General features: G+C 43.3%; 1 protein-coding gene across 2 annotated transcripts in view; it reads left to right on the forward strand.

The window, feature by feature from the left end:
* Positions 1 to 22,718, forward strand: part of LOC120931379 (tetratricopeptide repeat protein 24-like) — a 160,381-nt gene that overhangs the window by 35,240 nt on the left and 102,423 nt on the right. For both annotated transcript variants that reach the window (XM_040342759.1, XM_040342760.1), the window contains exons 6-7: positions 14,877 to 14,996; positions 18,349 to 18,413. In XM_040342759.1, the coding sequence (XP_040198693.1) occupies positions 14,877 to 14,996; positions 18,349 to 18,413 (185 nt within the window). The remainder of the gene's footprint in view (positions 1 to 14,876; positions 14,997 to 18,348; positions 18,414 to 22,718) is intronic.

Genomic DNA, 22,718 nt, shown 5'->3' on the forward strand with positions numbered 1-22,718 from the left:
TTACAAATGCAATGAAGTGCTGATTACTTAAAATGATGATAAATATGGTCTCCTGATGTGATGATTTGGCTTGCTGTTCAGTGTTCTGGACATTGCAGTGTTATGATGTTTTAACAATGGATGTACCGCAGAGACTATACGTTATAATGGTGCTTTCAGCTACGGATTTTACTGCAGCTAGAAGCACACAATGCTTTCCTATGACACCCTTTACACACTGCGGTTTTGTTACCCGCGGTTTTGTGCGGATAGAAAAAATAGAATTGAATGTGTCCAGCTGCGATGTACCGCAGCTATCGGCACATTACCGCAGATAATCACAGTGCACTGTGTCAGCTGTGTTTGGTATGAATCTTGAGGGGGAACTCAATGCCAAATTTAAAAATAAAAAAAAACGGCATGGGTTCCCCCTCCAAGAGCATACCAGGCCCTTGGGTCTGCTATGGATTTTAAGGGGAACCCCCGAATGCCGAAAAAATGGCGTGGGGTCCCCCCAAGATCCATACCAGACCCTTATCCAAGCATGCAGTCCGGCTGGTCAGGAAAGAGGGTGGGGACGAGTAAGCGCCCCCCCCTCCTTAACCGTACCAGGCCGCATGCCTTCAACATGGGGGGTAGGGTCTTTGGGGCAGGAGGGCGCCCTGCGACCCCCCCGCCCCAATGCACCCTGTCCCCATATTAATGAGGACAGGGCCTCTTCCACACAACCCTAGCCGTTGGTTGTCGGGGTCTGAGGGCGGGGAGCTTATCGGAATCCGGGAGCCCCCTTTAATAAGGGGGCCCCCAGATCCCAGCCCCCCCACCCTAAGTGAATGAGTATGGGGTACATCCAGGGGTGGACTGACAACTCATGGGGCCCCTGGGCTTACAGATGGCCACCACGCTAGGAGGCAGTGCAGAGGCGGGGCAGCTAAAATCTCTGGATTTTCACATCAGAAGCATGTTGGTTTCAGACATATCAGGGACAGATATAAAAAACATAGATTTTTACATACTGTCCCTGGTTTTACTGAGCCTGGTAACCCTGATGGGGCCCCCTAGTGACATGGGGCCCTCGGGCAGTGCCCGAGTGACTCAATGGTCAGTCCGCCCCTGGGTACATCATACCCATTCACCTGGAGGAAAAATAATGTAAAAAAAACACACTATTACTAATGTAATTTATTAGTCAGCTCTGGGGGTCTTCTTCTGACTTCTCCACTCTTTCGGGGGGCGTTCTGCCGGGGCCCTTGCTTTCTTCTTTAGCTCTTTTATGAGCAGGGGCCCTGGGTTTCTTCGATGTCCTCTGCCGAGGGGTGGTCCCGGTCTTCACCGCCGTCTGGTTCTCTTCTGCCGGGGGCCCCCGCTTTCTTCTTTGGTTCTTTTACAAGCGGGGGCCCCGGGCTTCTTTGATGTCATCTGCCAGGGGGTGTGGTCCCGGTCTTCACCGCCGTCTGGTTCTCTTCTGCCGGGGCCCCCGCTTTCTTCTTTAGCTCTTTTACGAGCGTGGGCCCGGGCTTCTGTTGCCTTCTTCTCTTCTTCGATGTTGACACGTCACTTCCTCCCGCTGTAATCCTGTGTGCGCGGTTTGCACCAATTTATATAGGCCACTTATGACGTCACAGTCCCATCATGCTCCGGGTGGTGACGACATAAGGGGACGGGGTCACCGGGTGATATCCGCCCCTTATGTCTTCACCACCCGGAGCATGATGGGACTGTGATGTCTTAAGAGGCCTATATAAATCGGTGCGAGCCGCGCACACGGCATTACAGCGGGAGGAAGAGACGTGTCAACATCGAAAAAGAGAAAAGAATGCAGAGGGCAACAGAAGCCCAGGGCCCCCACTCATAAAAGATCTAAAGAAGAAAGCGGGGCCCCCAGCAGAAGAGAACCAGACGGCGGTGAAGACGGGGACCACCCCCCCGGCAGAAGACTTTGAAGAAGCCCGGGGCCCTCACTCGTAAAAGACCTAAAGAAGAAAGCGGGGCCCCCGGCAGAAGAGAACTAGACGGTGGTGAAGACCATACCAGACACAGTGCTTGGTATTGGCAGGGATTCAAGTCGGATCCCCGTTCAATATCGTGCCACAGCTAAACGCAACCGCAGCTAATCGCACTGTACAAATGCAGCTGACTGCTGTGCCTGGAGTCTTGAATTTCAGGAGAACATAAACATGCTTTTAACTGCGGCAGAACAGCCGCGTGTGAAAGGGGCCAAAAATAGCTATTCACTTTTGAGTTTATAAGGTCTACACTATTTATTAGTCAGTAGAGTAAGGTGGTTGCTTTGAATAGGCATACACACTTTTATATTTTAATTTAATTATATTTAAATGGATTGTCACTTGCACTAGGATAAAAATCATGCACACTATTTACTATACACATTGATTGTGTTCAGAGAATATTTTATACAGAACTAATAGGGAGGGACTTGTGTTTATTTTTTAATAATTGATTTATTATTTGTTTTTTACTGGTTACCCACTTCTAGTAGCACTGTGCCTTGTAATTATTAGATGTAATATACACTGATTAGCCAGAAATTTATGACCACCCACCCAATATTGAATAGGTCCCCTTTTGCCACCAAAACGGCCCTGACCTATTGAGTCATGGACTTCACTAGACTTCTGAAGGTATGCTGTGGCACCAAACATCTGGCACCAAGCTGTCAGTAACAGATCCTTTGAGTTCTGTGGGTTGCAAGTTGGGGCCTTCATGGATCAAACTTGTTTTTCTAGCACATCCCACAGATACTCAGTTGGATTGTGATCTGGAGAATGTTGAGGCCATTCAACACCTCAAAGTCCCTGTTGTGTTCGTCAAACCATTTTTGAACCATTTTTGTAGTGAATTCCATTTTTATGAAGGGGTGTACTTGGTCAGCAACAATGTTTAGGCAGGTGGTATGTGTCAAAGTAACATCCACATGAATGGCAGGACCAAGATTTCCCTGCCCAATGTATCACATTGCCTCCACTGGCTTGCCTTCTTCCCGTACTGCATCCCGGCACCATCTCTTCCCAGGAAAGTGATGCACACGCACCCCGCCATCCACATGATGTGAAATAAAATCTGATTCATCCAGCTAGGCCACTTTCTTCCATTGCTTCATGGTACAGTTCTGATGCTCAGGTGCCAATTATGGGCACTTTTGGCTGTGGACATGGGACAGCATGGGAATCCTGACTGGTCTTTGGCTTTGCAACAAAATTCAGGCTTCAAAATTTCTACCCCATTCATGTAATACAAGCACAATAGCTTTTGCTAAAAATATGGTACTTTAGCAAAGAGTGTTGGCTCATTAAGGGACCACGTTGAGAGGGCTAATTGGAACTGATGCTTATCTCTAAGAAGTGCATTAAGGACTACAGTTTGGAAACTGCTTATATACTGGCCTGTTTCCTTTTCTGGTGTGTCAAATTCCCCATGTTCCCTGGGTTAGACTTGCACTTTTCTCTTTTTAAATGTGTATGCTTTTTATACTGCCTTATTTACATGTTATCAACATAATCTACTTCTGATGAAATTAAAATTTGTTCTCAAAACTCGTTGTGAAACCTCCTCCAAGATATTTCTATGTTTGTTTAATAATGCTGGTATGTCTTGTTGATACAACTCCACCCAAAAACTGAAACACTGCTATCTGCTTTTGCTTATGTCTGTTTAATAATGCTGGTATGTTATTTTTTCCTTAACCATCTGTAGACCTGTCCACATTGCAATGCTTTATTTCTCCATTGTCTTACCCAAAATTATGGCCTGTTATCGCTAGTGCCCTCTTGTTCTGCTTCTGAAGTGAGAATTTTGCTCTGCTTAGCAAATGCTACGTTCACTCTCTGACTCTATTCTACAGTCTCTAAGCCACATCTTCAATCTCTCCCTCTCTTCTGGCATCTTCCCCCATTCACTTTTCAGTCCCATACTTAAAAAGCCCTCACTGGACCCATCCAATCTTAGCAGCCTACACCCCATCTCCTTGCTCCCCTTTTTATCCAAACTCCTTGAACATCTGGTCTTCAATTGACTGAGCAACCACCTGGCTTATAACAGCCTTCTCGATACCCTTCACTTTGGATTTCGTCCTCAACACGCCACAGAAATTGCTCTCCTAAAACTAACAAATGATCTACTAACGGACAAAACCAGTGGACACTAATCGTTACTACTACTCCTGGACCTCTCTGCTGCCTTTGATACAGTTGACCACCCCCTCCTCCTCAAAAAACTCCACGGCTTTGGTCTCCGTGACTGTACTCTTCACTGGTTCTCTTCCTACTTATCCAACCGCACCTTTAGCATACTTACAATTCGACTTCCTCCTCCTCCTTCCTTTTCTTTTCTCTGTTGTGGTCCCCCAAGGTTCTGTTCTTGGACCTCTCCTATTTTCAATCTACACCTCCTCCCTGGGTAAGCTGATAGCCTCCCATGGCTTAAAAAAACATGTTTATGCTGACGACACCCAAATCTATTTCTCTACCCCTCAGCTCACTCCCTCAGTCTCCTCCCATATCACTAATTTACTAACAGATATATCATTTTGGATGTCACACCACTTCCTCAAACTCAATCTATCAAATACTGAACTTTTAATTTTTCCTCCCTCATGTGTCCCTTCCCTTGATCTCTCTGTCAAAATAGATGGCGCAACTATAAGCCCATCCCTGCATGCCAAGGTCCTAGGTGTAGAACTTTCCTTTAAGTCCCACATCCAATCACTGTCCAAATTTTGTCACCTCAACCTCTGCAATGTCTCAAAAATATGGTCCTTTCTAACCAATCACACAACAAAGCTCTTAATTTAATCCCTGGTCGTCTCTAGCCTAGACTACTGCAACTCCCTTCTTATTGGCTTACCTCTATACAGTCTACCACCCCTTCAATCATTCTCGAATGCTGCCACCACACTCATCCACCTTACCAATTGCTCTGTGTCTGCTACTCCTCTCTATCAATCCCTCCACTGGCTTCTACTCACCCGACAAATTAAATTCAAAATACTAACAATACTAACTAGTCTCTAAATTCCAACCTAATCGTTCTCTTCATTCTTCACAAGACCTCCTGCTCTCTAGCTCCCTCGTCACCTCCTCCCATACTCGTCTCCAGGACTTTTTCAGACCTTTTCCAATCCTATGGAATGCCTTACCCCAATCTGTCTGATTATCTCCTACTCTATTAGCTTTTAGATGATCCCGGAAAATCCTTGTCTGCAGAGAAGCCTATCCTACCCACACCTAACAACTGTATTTTCATGTTCTCCATCAGCTCATCCCTCACAGTTATTACCTTTCATTCCACTTGACCCCCCCTTCTAGATTGTAAACTCTAACGAGCAGGGCCCTCCGATCCCTCCCCTATTGATTTGTATTGTAACTGTACTGTCTGCCCTCATGTTGTGAAGAACTACGCAAACCATTGGCGCTATATAAATCCTGTATAATAATAAAGTCCTGGTTGTGCATTCAGACAAAGGCTAACCATGGAGTTAAAATACTTGTTAAAAATTACCCAGATGAATCTTTTTTTTTTTATTATTAAAGAGTGCTAAAAAAAACAGTAACGGGAGCTGCGGTGGCTCAACGCGATTGGCACTGCGCTGATAAGCCATTCACCTCTGCAGCTAGGGGTTCGGATCCCGGTCTTGGCTACATGTGAATTGAGTTTGGCGGTCTCAGCCCAGCTCCCGGTGGGTGCGCTATGCGAGGTAAGCCTGCGCTTAGTACGCCCACCCCCCTCCCACAAAAACCACCACACTTACACGCACTCGAAATTGGGTTAACATGCACGCACTTTGACCACACGGTCTCTAAAAAAAAGAGAGGCGAAGGACTAATGGGGCTGGTTGAGTGGGCAAAATCCTCTCACTCCCTTATAGGGAGTCCCTCTGCCTCGTTGGGCTTCAAAGATGAGCAGGTAGGGCGGGCTGTGTGGGAGGACCCCCTCACACACCCGCCATTGCTACCCGGGGCATGGAGAAAGGTGGCAGATTGCCTCTGGGGGAGGCCTGCCTACTTCCAACTTCTGCAGTCCGGCTCCTCTCTCGAGTACACGCACAAAAATACACTTAAAAAAAAAACAGTAACAATTTTCTGTACAGAAAATGTGATTCTGCCAAATGAAATTGATAAAATGCTTTCAAATACAGGATATGCACATGTGTACTGCCTATGCTTATTCGTTCACATGGGATGTTAAATAGACATTGCAATGAACCAGGGCTTATAAATTCAGCTATAAAAAGAAAAATATGAATTCTTCAGACTATATTTCTTTTTCTATGTGTATTTAAAGTATCCTCCTCATTCTTGTTAACAACAATGATTGGATGGATAAATGAATGGAAGAATGGATGGAAATATAGACGGATGGATAGATGTACAGTAAATATGAATAAATCTTAACTACACAGAAAACAAATTATTCTAAGTAAACAGATGTTATGGTATGCTATGGTATGCTATGGTATGCTATGGTAAAAGGCATGTAAACTACTCTGTGTAACCAATATGTATGCCAAACCCATTCCTTCCATAGAAAGACAATTTGATCACTTGTCTTCTTTAGCTTTATAAAATAACAGTGCAAAGATGTGCAGTGACCCTTAGTAGCCAATTACATACTCACTTTGAGCACTTTAGCCTACTGACCCTAAATAAATATTGGTTCTAGCTGGCTGCACATCATTGGTCATTGCACATTATTTATTGCTCATTGTACAGTTTTAAAAAGCATTGTCATACGTTTTGTATTACATTGAAAAGCAATCTAGAAACAGTGAAATTATCATTGCTACATATTCATTTTTATCCAGTTAAAGGAGATTTTGTGGCATTTTCCTCTTTGCTTAATATATTTTGTAATAGATAACATACAACTTGAAATGAAGATTAACCAAAATGAGACCATACAACAGTCTTAATACTTGTAAAATATCCACTATAAATATTTCATCAAGATAGTACATTCCATTTAAACACTGATAGGATTATTTTAAAAACATGATTATCAGCTATAAGACAGTATTCTTCATATCCAACCATGGCTGACAATAGATTCGTAGACTTCAGCTCCTTATCTGGGTGATAACAGGCCTGCTGTGGTGGGAATTATTTTTTACAGCAAACAATCCCCATTGTCATTGCAGATTAATCTTATTTAATAGGATTGCCATGAATTAAAAGCATCAGTGTGTACATACTGTTTGGTTTACTGTCAGAAGATGTGCCTAATCAAACCGACGGGTTGTGGCAAATTGAAGAAAATCACAGCGGTACCACTTTTCTTGGCCACTTAGAGACAAGAAGCTAACTATGCAGTAATTATCATCTCTTTGGCAAATATAACTCTGAGATTTACTGGGATTTCTCAGCGGTGGATTCCTCACAAGGGCATGAATAATAGAATCTCTGTAAGACTTGCTCTCATTGCAACATAAAAGAATAACTGCAGGACAGGACTAAACTGAAGGGGCACCCGCCTTGCCAATATCCTCTGGCTACTTTAGCACTTGAGTGCTGTGATTGTTCCTATCTTTAGTAAAGTGACAGCTGGGACAGCAGGAACAGTTGAGGGAAGTAAAGAACACTACATTGTATATCTCCACTTCCATATCTGGGAATTTTCTTAGACTGACCCTAAGGCAAAGGTTTTAAAATTCAACTAAATTCACATTTTAAAGCCTGGCTCCATCTTTGAATCACATAAGCTTTTTCCATTGTGTTTTTTAATACACCACTTCTCACCTGAAAATTGTCCTCCAAACAGTGCTCACATGACCTCTGAACTCATCCCAGTTTGGCATCCAGTGGTCATAGTAATGTGGCATAAACATGCAAAAAATACAAACATGTCTTATAGTAGTGACATGTGAGTGCTGTTAATGTTGGCAGACTGACTGATGGCTTCAACTGGTTCTTCCATTATCTGGTGCAGGTAAATGCCCGTTGCATTCATGGAGTCAAGTCGGAGCAGCTGATGGCAGCTGGTACTCAACATGAATGGTAAGATGGCCAAAAGGAGTTTGGTGGTAACTGGCTGGGAGCAAGTGAACAAAAACAGGCACTAGGCTGATGGATGGATGGGCAGCTGGTACAAAGCTGGCAGGCTGGCACATGGCTGACAGATAACTGTTATAAGCACCAGGTTGGCAGGTAATAGCAGATAAGCAAGGTCTGGCTAGCGGGGTTGGTAACTGACAGATGGAGCAGGTACAAGCAGGTGACAGGAGAGTGGTCAGCTTCAGCAGAAGGACAAGTCAGGAACAAGAGGAAGGCAGAGATGGATTCCAGAGATGAGCTGGGGATGGTGCAGGCAGAATTCGGGGTAGTCAGACAGGTATTTTACAGGTCAGCAATGGGTGGTCAAACACAAGAACAGGTCACAGGTAGCACAGAAAATGCTGTAGTCTAGACAACAAGAAACCAGTTCAGCAGCTCTGTTTAAATAGTTCTTTTGGCGCCAGTGTTAGGTGTGCATACGCGTACAGACATGCTCACATGCACAATACTGTGCAAACACGCACAACCATTTGCCGCCCCACACCTCTGCATTCTTATGTGCTCTGATGCACCGTTTTGTGTATGGGCAAGATTTCCTTAACAGATTTCTGGGCTCCTCTGTAAAGTTTCCAGACCTCTGTCAAAGTTAAAGGGGCCTTTCACAGTGGTGCTTGTAGGACAACTAATGCCACAGTTCATTCAGTGAAGTAAGTAAGTAAATGGTGGGATGTGTCAGGAAACAGAGAATCAGGGTAATTTTAATGAAATTGAAATAGCCCACATTGTTAGGGGATTGTTAGATTCACCATTCCATGAACCACAGAACCTCATGCTGCACTGAAGGCCATCTAAGAGAGCACCCTGGCTGCAGAGAAAACCTTAAGCTCCAACAAATACTGTGCAAGCTTCTATAAGTTCCTCACTTTTGAGAGTGTCCACAGCTTTAGACTCAATGTAGTCAGCAATCATGTGGTTCAAGCACTGCCTTTAAGTACTGACTGCAGCAGGACCTGGCCACGGGGGTTGAAAAAGTGGTAGTGAAGCAGCAACCACTGCAAGTTCTTTCAGGGATTAGCACAAAATGATAGTTTTATAAAGGATTATACTTGGTTCCTGAACACTATACTTGGTCCTTTGAGCACAAGATTATGTAGCCCTCCACAGTGTAATTAAGATTAGTTTAGTGCAATACAGTACAGTATACACATATAGCGACTTACATTCCCTACATAGACTTTAGGCTCTCCCTAATCTATTCTGATGGCCACTGCTGGGAACCTATTCTTCTTTAGAGGAGGGACTGGCAGTGTACATAGCAAAACCACCATCATTGGCAATTCTATCCCTGCTGACCACAGCTAGGGCTTTATGTACACAGGACATTTTTACAGCCTCTCCTGAACGATTTAACTTGACAGATAGTAACCCACGTTTAAAACGTCCGTGTTGCCACGTTTACATGCCGCGTTTGCGTTTGGAAGAGTTTAAAAAAAATATTATCATTATATTTTTATTTAAATAGCCAAAAACGAAAAGCAGCTATAAACAAAATGCTGATAAACGCAGGTTACCGCGTTTAGAAGCGATTGGCCTCTGAACACATTTTTTTGCCTTCAAAAAAAGGCAACTGCCTTAAAATGTCAGTAAATGAACCTGTGTACATGTACACATAAGATAACATTGAATGAGTGCAGCAGCAGTGTACATGGGGCCTAAATGTCCAGGAATTGTGTTGTGGGTTCTTTTAGGCCACGTACAGACGACCAAACATGTCTGCTGAAACTGGTCCGCGGACCAGTTTCAGCAGACATGTTCGGTCGTCTGTACAGCCGAGCGGACAGGATTCCAGCATACATTTGCCCGCCGGGCCTTTTTCCAGCGGGCAAATATTTTCAAACTTGTTTAGAAACAGCCCGCTGGAATCCTGTCCGTCGGACATGTTCGGTCGTCTGTACAGACCTACCGTACATGTCCGAGCGGCCGCCATCCCTCGCATGCGTCGAATGACTTAGACGCATGCGTGGAAGCATTGACCTTCCTGCATCGCGCACGTCGCCGCGTCATCGTCGCGGCGATGGCGTGGACGCGTCACCGCACTGTCTGTCCGCGCGGATTACCTCTCATTTCTGTCTGATGGTGTGAACAACCATCAGACAGAAATCTCCGAGCGGACATGTCCGATGAAAACGGTCCGGCGGACCGTTTTCAGCGGACTGTCCGGTCGTGTGTACAAGGCCTAAGATTTAGTTTAGCAAATTTCACCAAAAATGTATCGGAACCTCAAACACTCCAGATTCAACATAAACCCCCCGATGTGGCAAATCCATTTGTTTTCTCACTCACAAGTGGGTTGTGGATAGGCACAAGTTAATGGCCATGGCCTGGCCATTGTAAGTGGAACTGCAAAGTCATCTTTTAATTTTATGGATGGGAGTCCTACTGTTGATATTTCAAGGTTTATTTTATACACAGGATTTTGTGGATGTATCCTGTGTATATAATATAAAAGGTTGATCGTAATTTGACTTTCAATATTATTTAGTAAGGTACTGTGTTTATTACAATAGCCAAAGTCACTTTTCTATGAAGTAGAGATTCTAACATCTGATAAGATGCATTTGAAAAACCAAGAGGATTTATGCATGAAACCACATTGATTTTTTTTTCAATGACGACTGTTTAGAAATAGACAGGGAATGTTGTAATTATCTTTGCATTCTTATACCTGAAGCTACAACAGTCGTGACAGTCCTTCTGATGAGTCTACCAAAATGCTTAGCAACCAGCCTCCCGTCGTCATTTGCAAGCAATAATTATATAAACATGCAACGAAAAAAGGCTGTTGTGTAAAGAGGGTTGGCAATATAATTAGGCACACTGAATGATAAAATATGATTATCATTCTGTGCTTCTAAACTCATGCGGTACCTCTGAAATCATACTGGATAAATTGGCTACAGTCCCATTAAATTGATCAAAATTACTGAAAAAGGGGATCAAAATGACTGAAAAGGGGGTTCAAAATATCTTTTTACACATAGTTTATCATTGGTTGTTTAAGCTTACCTTAACAGCCTTTTTTTGTTGCATGTTTATATAATTATTGCTTGCAAAAACCCACATGATTTACTTGTATCATACAAAGGGAAGGAAATGTGTATTAAACATAAAACTTACATGGAAATATATAGGCGGTCATCTCTGAGCTCTCCTTATAAAAATGCTAGTTGTCTGTGTGTCATGCTAATCCAGAGACTTCAGTTTGAGTCACTAACCCAGAATCTATTAGTTGCACACTGTTCTGGATCAGTGACTTAGGCCTCGTACAGACGGACGGACTGTTCGCTGAAAACGGTCCGCCGGACCGTTTTCAGCGGACATGTCCGCCCGGAGATTTCTGTCTGATGGTTGTACACACCATCAGACAGAAATCAGCGCGTACACGATACGCGGGGAACGTGGCCGCGCCGTCGCTGCGACGATGACGCGGCGACATGCGCGGCCCTGGAAGTTCAAAGCTTCCACGCATGCGTCGAATCACTTCGACGCATGCGAGGGATGGTGGCCGATCGGACATGTACGGTGAGTCTGTACAGACGACCGAACATGTCCGACGGACAGGCTTCCAGCAGACATGTTTCTTAGCATGCTAAGAAACATTTGTCCGCCGGAAAACGGTCGGCTGGACAAATGTCCGCTGGAAATCTGTCCGGTCGGCCGTACACACGACCGAACATGTCTGCTGAAACTGGTCTGCGGACCAGTTTCAGCAGACATGTTCGGTCGTGTGTACGAGGCCTCAGAGGCTGGATTTGCAGTTGTGTATTGCAGTTTCTGCAAAGTACATTAATTTACCGGCCACTTTATATGGTACACAAGTTCAATTGCTTGGTAACACAAATTGCTAATCAGTCAATCACATGGCAGCAACTCAATGCATGTAGACATCTAGACTAGATATGTGCATTCCCTTTCCTATGAAAATGTTCATTTTCGTACCCGCGGAATAATGTGTACATACGAAAAAATTAAAGCACCAAAATACGAAAACGACGGGATTACGAATGAGCCGCATAACGAACAACCGCAAATACGAACTAACGATCCGGCGAAAATACGACAAAACAAAAATGGCAAAAGAACGAAAATGACATCTATAACAAAAGATTTGCATTCTGTATTTTGTTTGAATCCTTTTTCTGTTCGTATGTTCATATGACATCTATAACAAAAGATTTGCATTCTGTATTTTGAATTCCTTTTTTCTGTTCGTAATTTGGTTTCAAAATACAGAATGCAAATCTTTTGTTATAGATGTCATATGAACATACAAACAGAAAAAGGATTCAAACAAAATACAGAATGCAAATCTTTTGTTATAGATGTCATATGAACATACGAACAGAAAAAGGATTCAAACAAAATACAGAATGCAAATCTTTTGTTATAGATGTCATATGAACATACGAACAGAAAAAGGATTAAAAAAAAATACAGAATGCAAATCTTTTGTTATAGATGTCATTTTCGTTTTTTTGAATGGGCAGTGAGTGTAGTTAGTGAAGCAGCTTCTCTTTTGTGCTGAGTACAGTAGTACAGTAAAGCCAAATAAACTTTTCTGTGGATTTTCGTCTGAAGGGAGATCAGTTGGCCAGACTTTTGAACCTGGAACCCAAAAATGGTTTTCTGATGGAGTTTAAAAACGAACGAACGTTCGGAAAAACGATCGTTTTTATGTTTGTTGTTAAAAAAGTCTGACCAAGTGTATGGGGCTTAACAATAGTTAATATGGATGAGCCGCGTGTTGAAAGTGCCGCGAATCCCGCAATATATTTACGAAAGTACAAAATGACGAAAATTCACGAAAATTATTGTCTACAATAATAACTTGTATTGATACAAGTAACGAACATGAATTAAACAGAATAACGAACCATCCCGCATGTACGAAAATAAAACGGTAACCAAAATACCAAACGATCGGAGTACGAAAAACGAACGGGAACGGACAGGAAAATGGCCGTCTTACGAAAAACGAACGGAAACGAACCTACAGAACGATACGAAACGGAACAAAATAATACGAAAAAAAATTATGTGCACATGTCTAATCTAGACGTGGTGAAGATGGCTTGCTGGAGCATCAGAATGGGGAAGGAAGTGACTTTGAACGTGGCATGGTTGTTGGGGCCAAATGGGCTGGTCTGAGTATTTCAAAAACTGCTACTACTACTGGGGTCTTCACGCACAACCATCTCTCGGGTTTACAGAGAATGGTCTGAAAAAGAAAAAATATCCAGTGAGCGGCATTTGAGGACAATGTCTTATTGATAGGCAGATGGTCCGAGATGATATAAAGGCAACAGTAACTCAAATAACCACTCAGTACAACCAAGGTATGCAGGATACCATCTCTGAAAGCAAAACACATCAAATCGTGAAGCAGATGGGCTACAGCAGCAGAAGACAACACCAGCTACCACTCCTGTAAGCTAAGAACAGAAAAATGAGGCTACAATTTGCACAGACTCACCTAAATTGGACAATAGGAGATTGGAAAAATGTTGCCTAGTCTGATGAGTCTCGATTTCAGTTGCAACATTCAGATAGTAAGGTCAGAATTTGGCGTAAAAAACATGAAAGCATGGATCCATCCTGCCTTGTATCAATGGTTCAGGCTAGTGGTGGTGTAATGGTGTGGGGGATATTTTTTGACACACTTTGGGCCCCTTAGTACCAATTGAGCATTGTTTAAACGTCACGGCCTATCTGAGTATTGTTGCTGACCATGTCCATCGCTTTATGACTACAGTGTACCCATCTTCTGATGGCTCCTTCCAGCATAATAATAATACCATGTCACAAAGCTCAAATCATCTCACCACTGGTTTCTTGAGACATGACAATGAGTGCACTGTACTCCAATGGCCTCCACAGTCACCAGATCTCAATCCAATAGATGTGGTGGAATTGGAGATTAGCACCATGGATGTGCAGCTGCCAAATCTGCAGCAACTGCGTGAGGAATTTTTCCAAAATCTTTTTGAATCTATACCACAAAGAATTAAGGTAGTACTGAGGGCAAAAGGGGGTCCAACCCAGATGCTAGCAAAGTGTCCGGTGAGTGTAGATATGTAAATTGCAATGCAATTCATTTTGAATGTCATCCCAACTCACATATGCATTAAGTTAAAATGCACCTGCACTATAGCCCACAACAATGCATAAGTGTGAATGACCTGTGCAATATAGTCCACTACAGTGCCAAAAATAGTTCAGGTATAGATTGTGTGCTTAAAAATGAATAGGCAACGTTAAAAAAAAAAGTTTGATCTATGCCACATTGTTGTAGTTCAACTTCTTTTATTTTGTGTTCTGGTTGTCTGAGAGAGTTTTACCATAGATAGTTTGGTAGATGACCCTCTTAAGGGATTGTGTAGGTCCCTTGTGTTGTGTAGGGTTGCCACCTTTTCAAGCCAAACCCGAACACCTTAGCAGCACAAGGCAATTTTTCTTTTAATGGGGAAATGTTGTGGACTCTGGTGTAAAGTGGAACTCTGATATAAGGGGGTTTCTGATCACCAAAGCCCCACTTACATCAGAGTTCCCAGCCCCCCCCCCCCCCCAAATTAGTTGGAGGACTGATGTGGTATGGACTGATGTGAATGTGCAATATTTATGTGAAGTGCTGTGTAAATTGATGGCGCTATATAAATACCGAAAATAAATAAAAGTATCAGATATAGCATTCATATAATGTGGGAATATAACATATTTTATTTTTAATTTACTGATTCACCTGGCTACTTGACAACCAAAGTATAAGACTAAAAATTAACACACATATAGGTTGATCTAAGTTCTTGAATTGGCTATTTTTTACCTTTACAGGAAACATCAGACACGATTAGAGAAAGAATTTTAGAGAAGCTTACAGATGCAATTGAATATAAAGCAGCTCGTCAAAGCACAGTTACAACAAGTAAAAATGTTTCCGTGAAAAGATCAAATGTGAGTACATGGAAAATGATATAAGAGGAAATATTGTTGTTTTTAAGTTTTCCATTGGATTCCCTAAGGATTCTTGGTCTTCCTACTAGTAAGCACTCACATCAGGGAACAACTATATCGATTAAACTCATGTCTGTAGTGATTAGTATTGTCAACAAGACTCCATCAGAAGATCAACAAAAGTTTCAGTGCACATATACAGTAACTGTAATTAAATGTATATTTTGGTGAACATGAAATCATGCCTCATATGTTGAAGATAATAAATCAGAAAAACAAAATATAATTGAGAAACGGAGAAGAAAAAGGAGAAAGGAAGAAATAGATATAGCTGCATAGATACATAAAACAGATAGACAGCAAGTGTTTCTATAGATAGATAGATAGATAGATAGATAGATAGATAGATAGATAGATAGATAGATAGATAGATAGATAGATAGATAGGGGTAGATTCAGGTAGAATGGCGTAAATTTCTGCGGGCGTAGCGTATCTCAGATACGCTACGCCGCCGTAACTTAGTGAGGCAGGTTCTGTATTTACCAAGAACCTGCGCCCTAAGTTACGGCGGCGTAGCGTAAATCTGCCGGCGTAAGCGCGCCTAATTCAAATTCTGAAGAGGTGGGCGTGTTTTATGCAAATAAAACATGACCCCACGTAAATGACATTTTTGACTAACGCTGCATGCGCCGTCCGTGAAAGTAACCCAGTGCGCATGCTCCAAATGAACCCGCAAAAAGCCAATGCTTTCGACGTGAACGTAAATTATGCACAGCCCCATTCACGGACGGCTTACGCAAACGGCGTAAAAATTTTATGGAACAACGTCCATACTTAACATTGGATACGCCTCATATAGCAGGGGTAACTTTACGCCGGAAAAAGCCTAACGTAAACGACGTAAAAAAATGCGCCGGGCGGACGTACGTTTCTGAATCGGCGTATCTACCTAATTTGCAAATTCCTCGCGTAAATCGACGGAAGCGCCACCTAGCGGCCAGCGTAAATATGCAACTAAGAGACTTACTCCAGTCGGATCTTAGCCAAATTCTGGCGTATCTTGTTTTCTGAATACAGAAAAAAGATACGCCGGAGCAACCTAGAAGTTACGCGGCGTATCAATAGAAACGCCAGCGTAACTTCTTTATGAATCTACCCCATACTGTATTAAGCTCACTGTTCTTGGCTTTGAATTTTAGCAAATGGCACAAGTTAATCACTTTCACCTTCCTGGGTATAAAGGTGTTTGTGCTAACACAATTCAAACACCCTTTAAGCTAAATGTGTACAATATACAGTATGAAACAGAAAGTATAATCTCAGTTGTTTTACTTGTATATGATCGAGCTATACTTAACCTTGTTGATAACTTAGGGGACATTCCAAATCTATTAACAACTTTAAATGAAAGTGGTGGTCTTGTTTTTTTGTTAAAGATCATGCATACTAAAGTATAGCAGCATCATTTTTTAACACAGACCAGACTATTCAAAGGCAGCATACAACATTTAATGTTGCTGCTGGGCACTGGCCTGGCACTGAGGGTTGGAAGAAACCATCAGCAAGTAATGCAATTAAAAAAATTAAAAAAAATGTTTTATTTAAATAGAAGTTACAATATGTTCATAGTTGATTTTGTTTTTAATACTCTTCATTTATTTATATCGTCAAATGCAATACATTTTTGTTTTAATTATACTAATTTGGAAGGTTACAACATATTCCAAATTTTTTAGAGAGCTTTGAACTGTTCATATAAAATCCTGCCCCTAGTGCATGCACCTCATGAACAAGTTGGGTTAAAGACAGTTCAGCAACAAGTATCTATTTGGGTTATGGAGAGGGTGACGGAACCGCCCAGCACCTAGCTTGTGTGCTTCCGTCAAGATATAGCTTACTCCAAGAACAAGCTGCTTTGAGCTGATGATATTAACATCTCCTCTGAGTATCACAATCTAAAGCAGTCATTGCTGGCTTTGGGCATAGAGGCCCTAAATATGTATATGGGTCTTCCAGTTCCCAGAGTCTGTGGGTTTGGGGGAGACATGGATTAGAATCAGAAACAAGACCACTCCAAGGATCCCCAGGCACACACCTCCCAAAGAGCAGTGTTTACTTAAAAGCCAGGGCCCATAGTCAGTAGGCCACCCTGCAGTCCTCTCCAAAAGCCCCTGTCCTGGTTGGGTCTGTCACAGGGTGTAACCCATAACATCCTGGGGGGGAAAAATGGGTACGCATACAGTATATAGAAATTACACTTGGTAGTTGTAAAACCAGGAGCAGTCCTTTCATTGTGGGTGCATGGGTGCCGCCTCCCCTATCCATCGTCGCCACCATCCCTATCCATGTGCCTGGCCCCTTTCAGGACACCAGGCGCATGAATACCTATGGCAGGGATGGGCGGGGGGGGTGTTTTTTGAAGCACCTGATCAGAGCCAGAGGCTCTAATAGACTTCAAAATAGGGTAGGCTCGGGACACAGAGCATTGTGTCTGGAGCCCATCCAGGTATGTTTCAACAGTGAATGAATATTCGCTGTTGCAACACTGATCCTCCACTCGGCTAATCAGTAAAGGGGTCTGATACCAGTCACTCGATTGGCTGAAAGGACAGGCACTCCTATTGGACGTCTAGGAGGAGGGAAGGAAACACATAGCGGACACAAGTAGGAGAAGACACAGGAGCCGCTGCCCATCGCAGTCTGATGTCCTCCGCTGCCCCGATCCCGGCTGCACCTCAATGTGCCCACCGATGCCTGATCCCCAATGTGCCCGCTGCTGCCCGATTTTCCGGCCACTGCCCAATGTGCCCACTAATGCCTGATGTGCCCGCCACTGCCCGATCCCCGCTGCTGGCATATGTGCCTGCCGCCTAGGTGGGGTAAGTGCCTGTGGACCGGCAGACAGCGAGGGGGGGTTTGAGGTGCCGCAGGGGTGATTGTTTGCCCCCCCCCAAACAAAAACCACCAGCCACCACTGTGTAAAACCAAGAACCTAGCATTACAAGGGACAAATGCTAACCACATAGCAACCCAAGATGCACGCAATTAATTTGTGTCAGTAACAATATATGAAGGAAATGTGTTGCATACCACCATGAAATAGATTTCACAGTGAAATTCCTAGGCATGTTCCATTTTCAACTTTTATATACTGAATGATATTCATTTCCTGCTAGCTGTTAAAAATATCCCTATGTATTTCTCCAGACTCAGTGCAGCAAACAGAACAGAAGAATGATGTTAAATTAACAATGAGCCATAACAGAAAATAAAAGAATAGAAAACTCTAATTGTATCTAACATTCCTGCCAGCATTAAAACAAGAACTTTGCTTCTCTTCTTTTCCCACAGCAATCTCCTAGCAACTGTGCTAATGATGACTGCAAATCAGTCACCTCTCAATTTCATGAATCCTGGTGAGTTTTAAAATCACAGCTTTTAAACAGTATGGCCCAGATTCACAAAGTACTTACGCCGACATATAACAAGTTACGCCGACGTAAGTGCAAATGTGCGCCGTCGTATCTGTGCGCCAGACCCACAAACAGATATGCGCCTAAAACCAGGCTACACCCCGCCGACGTATCTTGCTTACTCCGGCGTAGGGTGGGCGTACATTTAGGCTGGGAGCATGGTGCCGCTCCCATTGATTAGCCATTCAAACATGCAAATGAGGGAAATACGGCGATTCACGAACCTGCGTGCGCCCGACGCAGGCTACGCGAGGTGCACGTAAGTTGTACGTCGGGCATAAAGTTATTCCCCATAAAGGAGGTGCAACCCAGCAGCAGACATGCAAAGGTCTGCACCAGGGAACACAAGCCGGCGTATTTTACGTTGGACGTGTGTCTGGCTGGGCGTAAGTTACGTTCACGCCGTACCCAGTGATCCGGCGTAGTTTAGGCAGTTGTTCCGACGTGGTTGTGAGCAGGCGCAGGGGGATGCGTTCACGTCACGGCGCATGCGCAGTTCGTGATGTCTGGCGCTCGGCCCATGATTTGCATGGGTCACGCCCACTTCCACCTACTCCGGCCTGCACCCTCGAAACCTACGCCACGCTGACGCAGCGTTGGGAGCAATAGCTTGCTGAATGCATTGCTTGCCTCTCTGCTCTGCATTGGCGTAGCGTACATTGGTTACTCTATGGCGGCGTAATGTGCGCCTGCTCTTTGTGAATCTGGGCCTATATTTTTAAGGTTGGATGACTCAAGAGTAACCTTGTGATTTAAAATATTTTGCCTGCAAATCTGATAGTACTAATCCAGCAAAGATCAATGGTCATTTAAGGGTTTGAATCTGTCGGGATATCTTAAGTATTGCAGTGGTCTTCATTTGCTTTCTATTTTAAAACTCGGATCCAGAGCAGAATAAAGGTGGCAATATATAATCAGGAAGGCACAGATTCAGAATTGCAGAATAAATGTAGATGTGTACATTGCATTGCTATGTAGCAACCACTAGGTGGCCCATTATAAAGCTTTTTTTTTTTTGTTTGTTTGCACTGTGCTCTATCATAGTACCATTGCACTGTCAGTCAGAGGTTGCACCATAAGATTTATTATACAACTCATTTTAACTTGTTTATTCCTTTAATTTCTGTTTGCCAATAAATTATATTAAACCCTTTGTGATCATCATCGCAGGAGCATTAGAAATGTTTTCCCTGAGGCTCTGCACAAGTGAAGAAGAATTTTCCAAGCTTATTAGGTTTACATAATGTGACATACACTTGCAGATGATTAGCATTAGCACCTACAAACCAGTAAACACAATAAGCTGCTGTAAATTAACTCACAAAAAGAATATGCATCAGTACCGCTGAAATATTTGCAAAGAGCTACATTCTAAATAAAAAACAATATGATTTTATCTTATTTTTTTACTAGCTTCAATTTAACTGAGACATGATTCAATTTTCGATCTTAAGCCCTTTTCTATTTCATTAGCAAATCTGAACTTGAAAAGAAGAAAAGGATTTGTTGTTTTAAAAAAATTCCAGAACATCTAATTGGGTGACATCAGGTTAGACTTGGATTGGTCTGAACTTGACTTGATGTGATGTATACAATTGAATTTTTTTATGAATGCTCATTTTGTCATTTATTCTATTTTAATCTTTTAACCACTTACCCCCCGGACCATATTGCTGCCCAAAGACCAGAGTACTTTTTGCGATTCGGGACTGCGTCGCTTTAACAGACAATTGCGCGGTCGTGCGACGTGGCTCCCAAACAAAATTGGCGTCCTTTTTTTCCCACAAATAGAGCTTTCTTTTGGTGGTATTTGATCACCTCTGCGTTTTTTATTTTTTGCGCTATAAACAAAAATAGAACGACAATTTTGAAAAAAAATTAATATTTTTTACTTTTTGCTGTAATAAATATCCCCCAAAAATATATAAAAAAACATTTTTTTTCCTCAGTTTAGGCCGATACGTATTCTTCTACATATTTTTCGTAAAAAAAAACGCAATAAGCGTTTATTGATTGGTTTGCGCAAAAGTTATAGCGTTTACAAAATAGGGGGTATTTTTATGGCATTTTTATTAATATTTTTTTTTACTAGTAATGGCGGCGATCAGCGATTTTTTTTCGGTATTGCGACATTATGGCGGACACTTCGGACATTTTTGACACATTTTTGGGACCATTGGCATTTTTATAGCGATCAGTGCTATAAAAATGCATTGGATTACTATAAAAATGCCACTGGCAGTGAAGGGGTTAACACTAGGGGGCAGGGAAGGGGTTAAGTATGCCTGGGTGTGTTCTTACTGTGGGGGGGGTGGCCTCACTAGGGGAAACACTGATCCTAGGTTCATACATTGTATGAACCGAAGATCAGCATTTCCCCTGCTGACAGGAACGAGAGCTGTGTGTTTACACCGATTATTGTATAGAAAAGGGAATGCTTTTTAACCACTTGCCGACCGCGCGCGCCCCTAGTGGCGGCTAATAGACAGGACGTCATATTACGTGCTCTCGCCTAGGAGAGCCACCTTGTGGACGTATTTCGGCGGTGCGCGGTCGGCAAGTGGTTAAAAAGCATTCCCTTTTCTATACAATAATGTCCAGCATCCTGGAGAGGTAATATTATGGCTAGACAGGCAGTAAGAGTTACATTTATCTCCATAGCTCCCAACTGTCCCCGATTTTGAGGGACTGTCCCTGAATTGGAACAATGTCCCTCTGTTTTATCTTTCAAAAAGTGTTTCCCAGTGCTAAACCTTTCATCCAACTTCTAAATTTTAAAAGCCGATACAAAAGGAGAACTTCGGCTTCCGATCACCTAACGTGACCAGAATGGCCGTGGGAGTGGGTTCCTGTCAAAATCAGGTACCCACTTCCTCCTCCTCCCCAAAAGTTCTGTTTCACAAACAGGAGCTGGGGAGGAGGTCTTAAAGTGGAACTTCCCCTTTTGGGTAGAGCTCCGCTTTAAAGATCCCATAGGGTTCTCACGGATGCAGATTGAGGGTCTACATAATGTGGTTTTGAGTGGAAAAATATGGATTTGCAGTTTTCTCTGGGATTCTTAACTCCCAAAATGTGTTGTGAAGTCCAGAGGTTTCAGCAAGTCCAGAGTGCCTTGGTGAGGGAAGTCTCTAACCCTAGGTCCAGGTTTTACTGAGGACCAGCAGGCTGTGGGTATAGGTTTGCACACTCTTCATAATCAAGAGTCTGACAGTGATTTAGGGCCCCACCCGGAAGACAGGAGGTCTTCTGCCCAGAGGTCAGGGTGTGGGTCGTTGCAGCAGGGCACTGCAAGAGGTATGCAGAGTATGCATGTAAGCACACTGGAGCTGTTAGGTGGTCTGAAGGAACAGACCAGGGCCTAATCCTGAGGGAAGAGCAGTGGCACTGTGAGAGTGAGCCAGGAGGCTGAAGGAAGCACTTGTGTTATTGTATAGCATTGGAGGAGGAATGCTGAACACCCCTGTGAGAGTAACATTTTGATTTGCGTTGAGATTTTTACTTTTCCTTTAAAGTGTAAGTCCTCCTTTACAGAATATCTGTAAGGTGAACTTACACTAGACCCCCTCCCTATCCTCCGTGTCCCGTAATCCACCACTGTCAGGCACCGGGACGCCGCTTCATCGTTCCAGGGATTTGAAATCCCAGCAGCCTAATCCCCTATCCGTACCACTCAGCATGTATGAATAGGAGGCATTATAATTGGTCATCACTGTCACATGGACGGTGCTGACCAATCAGAATCCACTTAGCCCATCCTGTTAGCGTTGGGGGAGAAAAGAGAAAGCCAGGAGAAATTCAAATTCCCGGACCAGTAAAGCAACATCCTGGTGCGTGACAGCAGTGCCAATCCTGACCTCCCTGGGGCCCTAAGCAAAATGACATGTCACATTAAATTTGAGAAGAGAAGCTGGGGGGGTGCCGAAAATGACATATCACATTATAGTTGAGAAGGCGGGGGGCGCTGCCGACAATGACATGTCACATTAAAGATTAAAGTTGAGAAGCGTGGGGAGGGGGTGTTCTGCTGTCGGAAATGACATCTTACATTAAAGTGAGAAGCGGGGGTGCTGACTTCTTACCTCTTCTTCCATGCAGCCAGCGAGTTGAGAATCGGGTTGAGGGGCCCGAAAATAACTTCTCACCAGGCAGGGCCTCTAGTAATTTGGAGGGCCCTCCGTTACAGCGGGACCGGAGGAAATGGGGAGGGGATTCAGTATAAGTTCACCTTCCATTTTTCTGTAATGGTAA

The sequence above is a fragment of the Rana temporaria genome, chromosome 3 (assembly GCF_905171775.1).
Source record: "Rana temporaria chromosome 3, aRanTem1.1, whole genome shotgun sequence".
Classification (NCBI taxonomy): domain Eukaryota; kingdom Metazoa; phylum Chordata; class Amphibia; order Anura; family Ranidae; genus Rana; species Rana temporaria.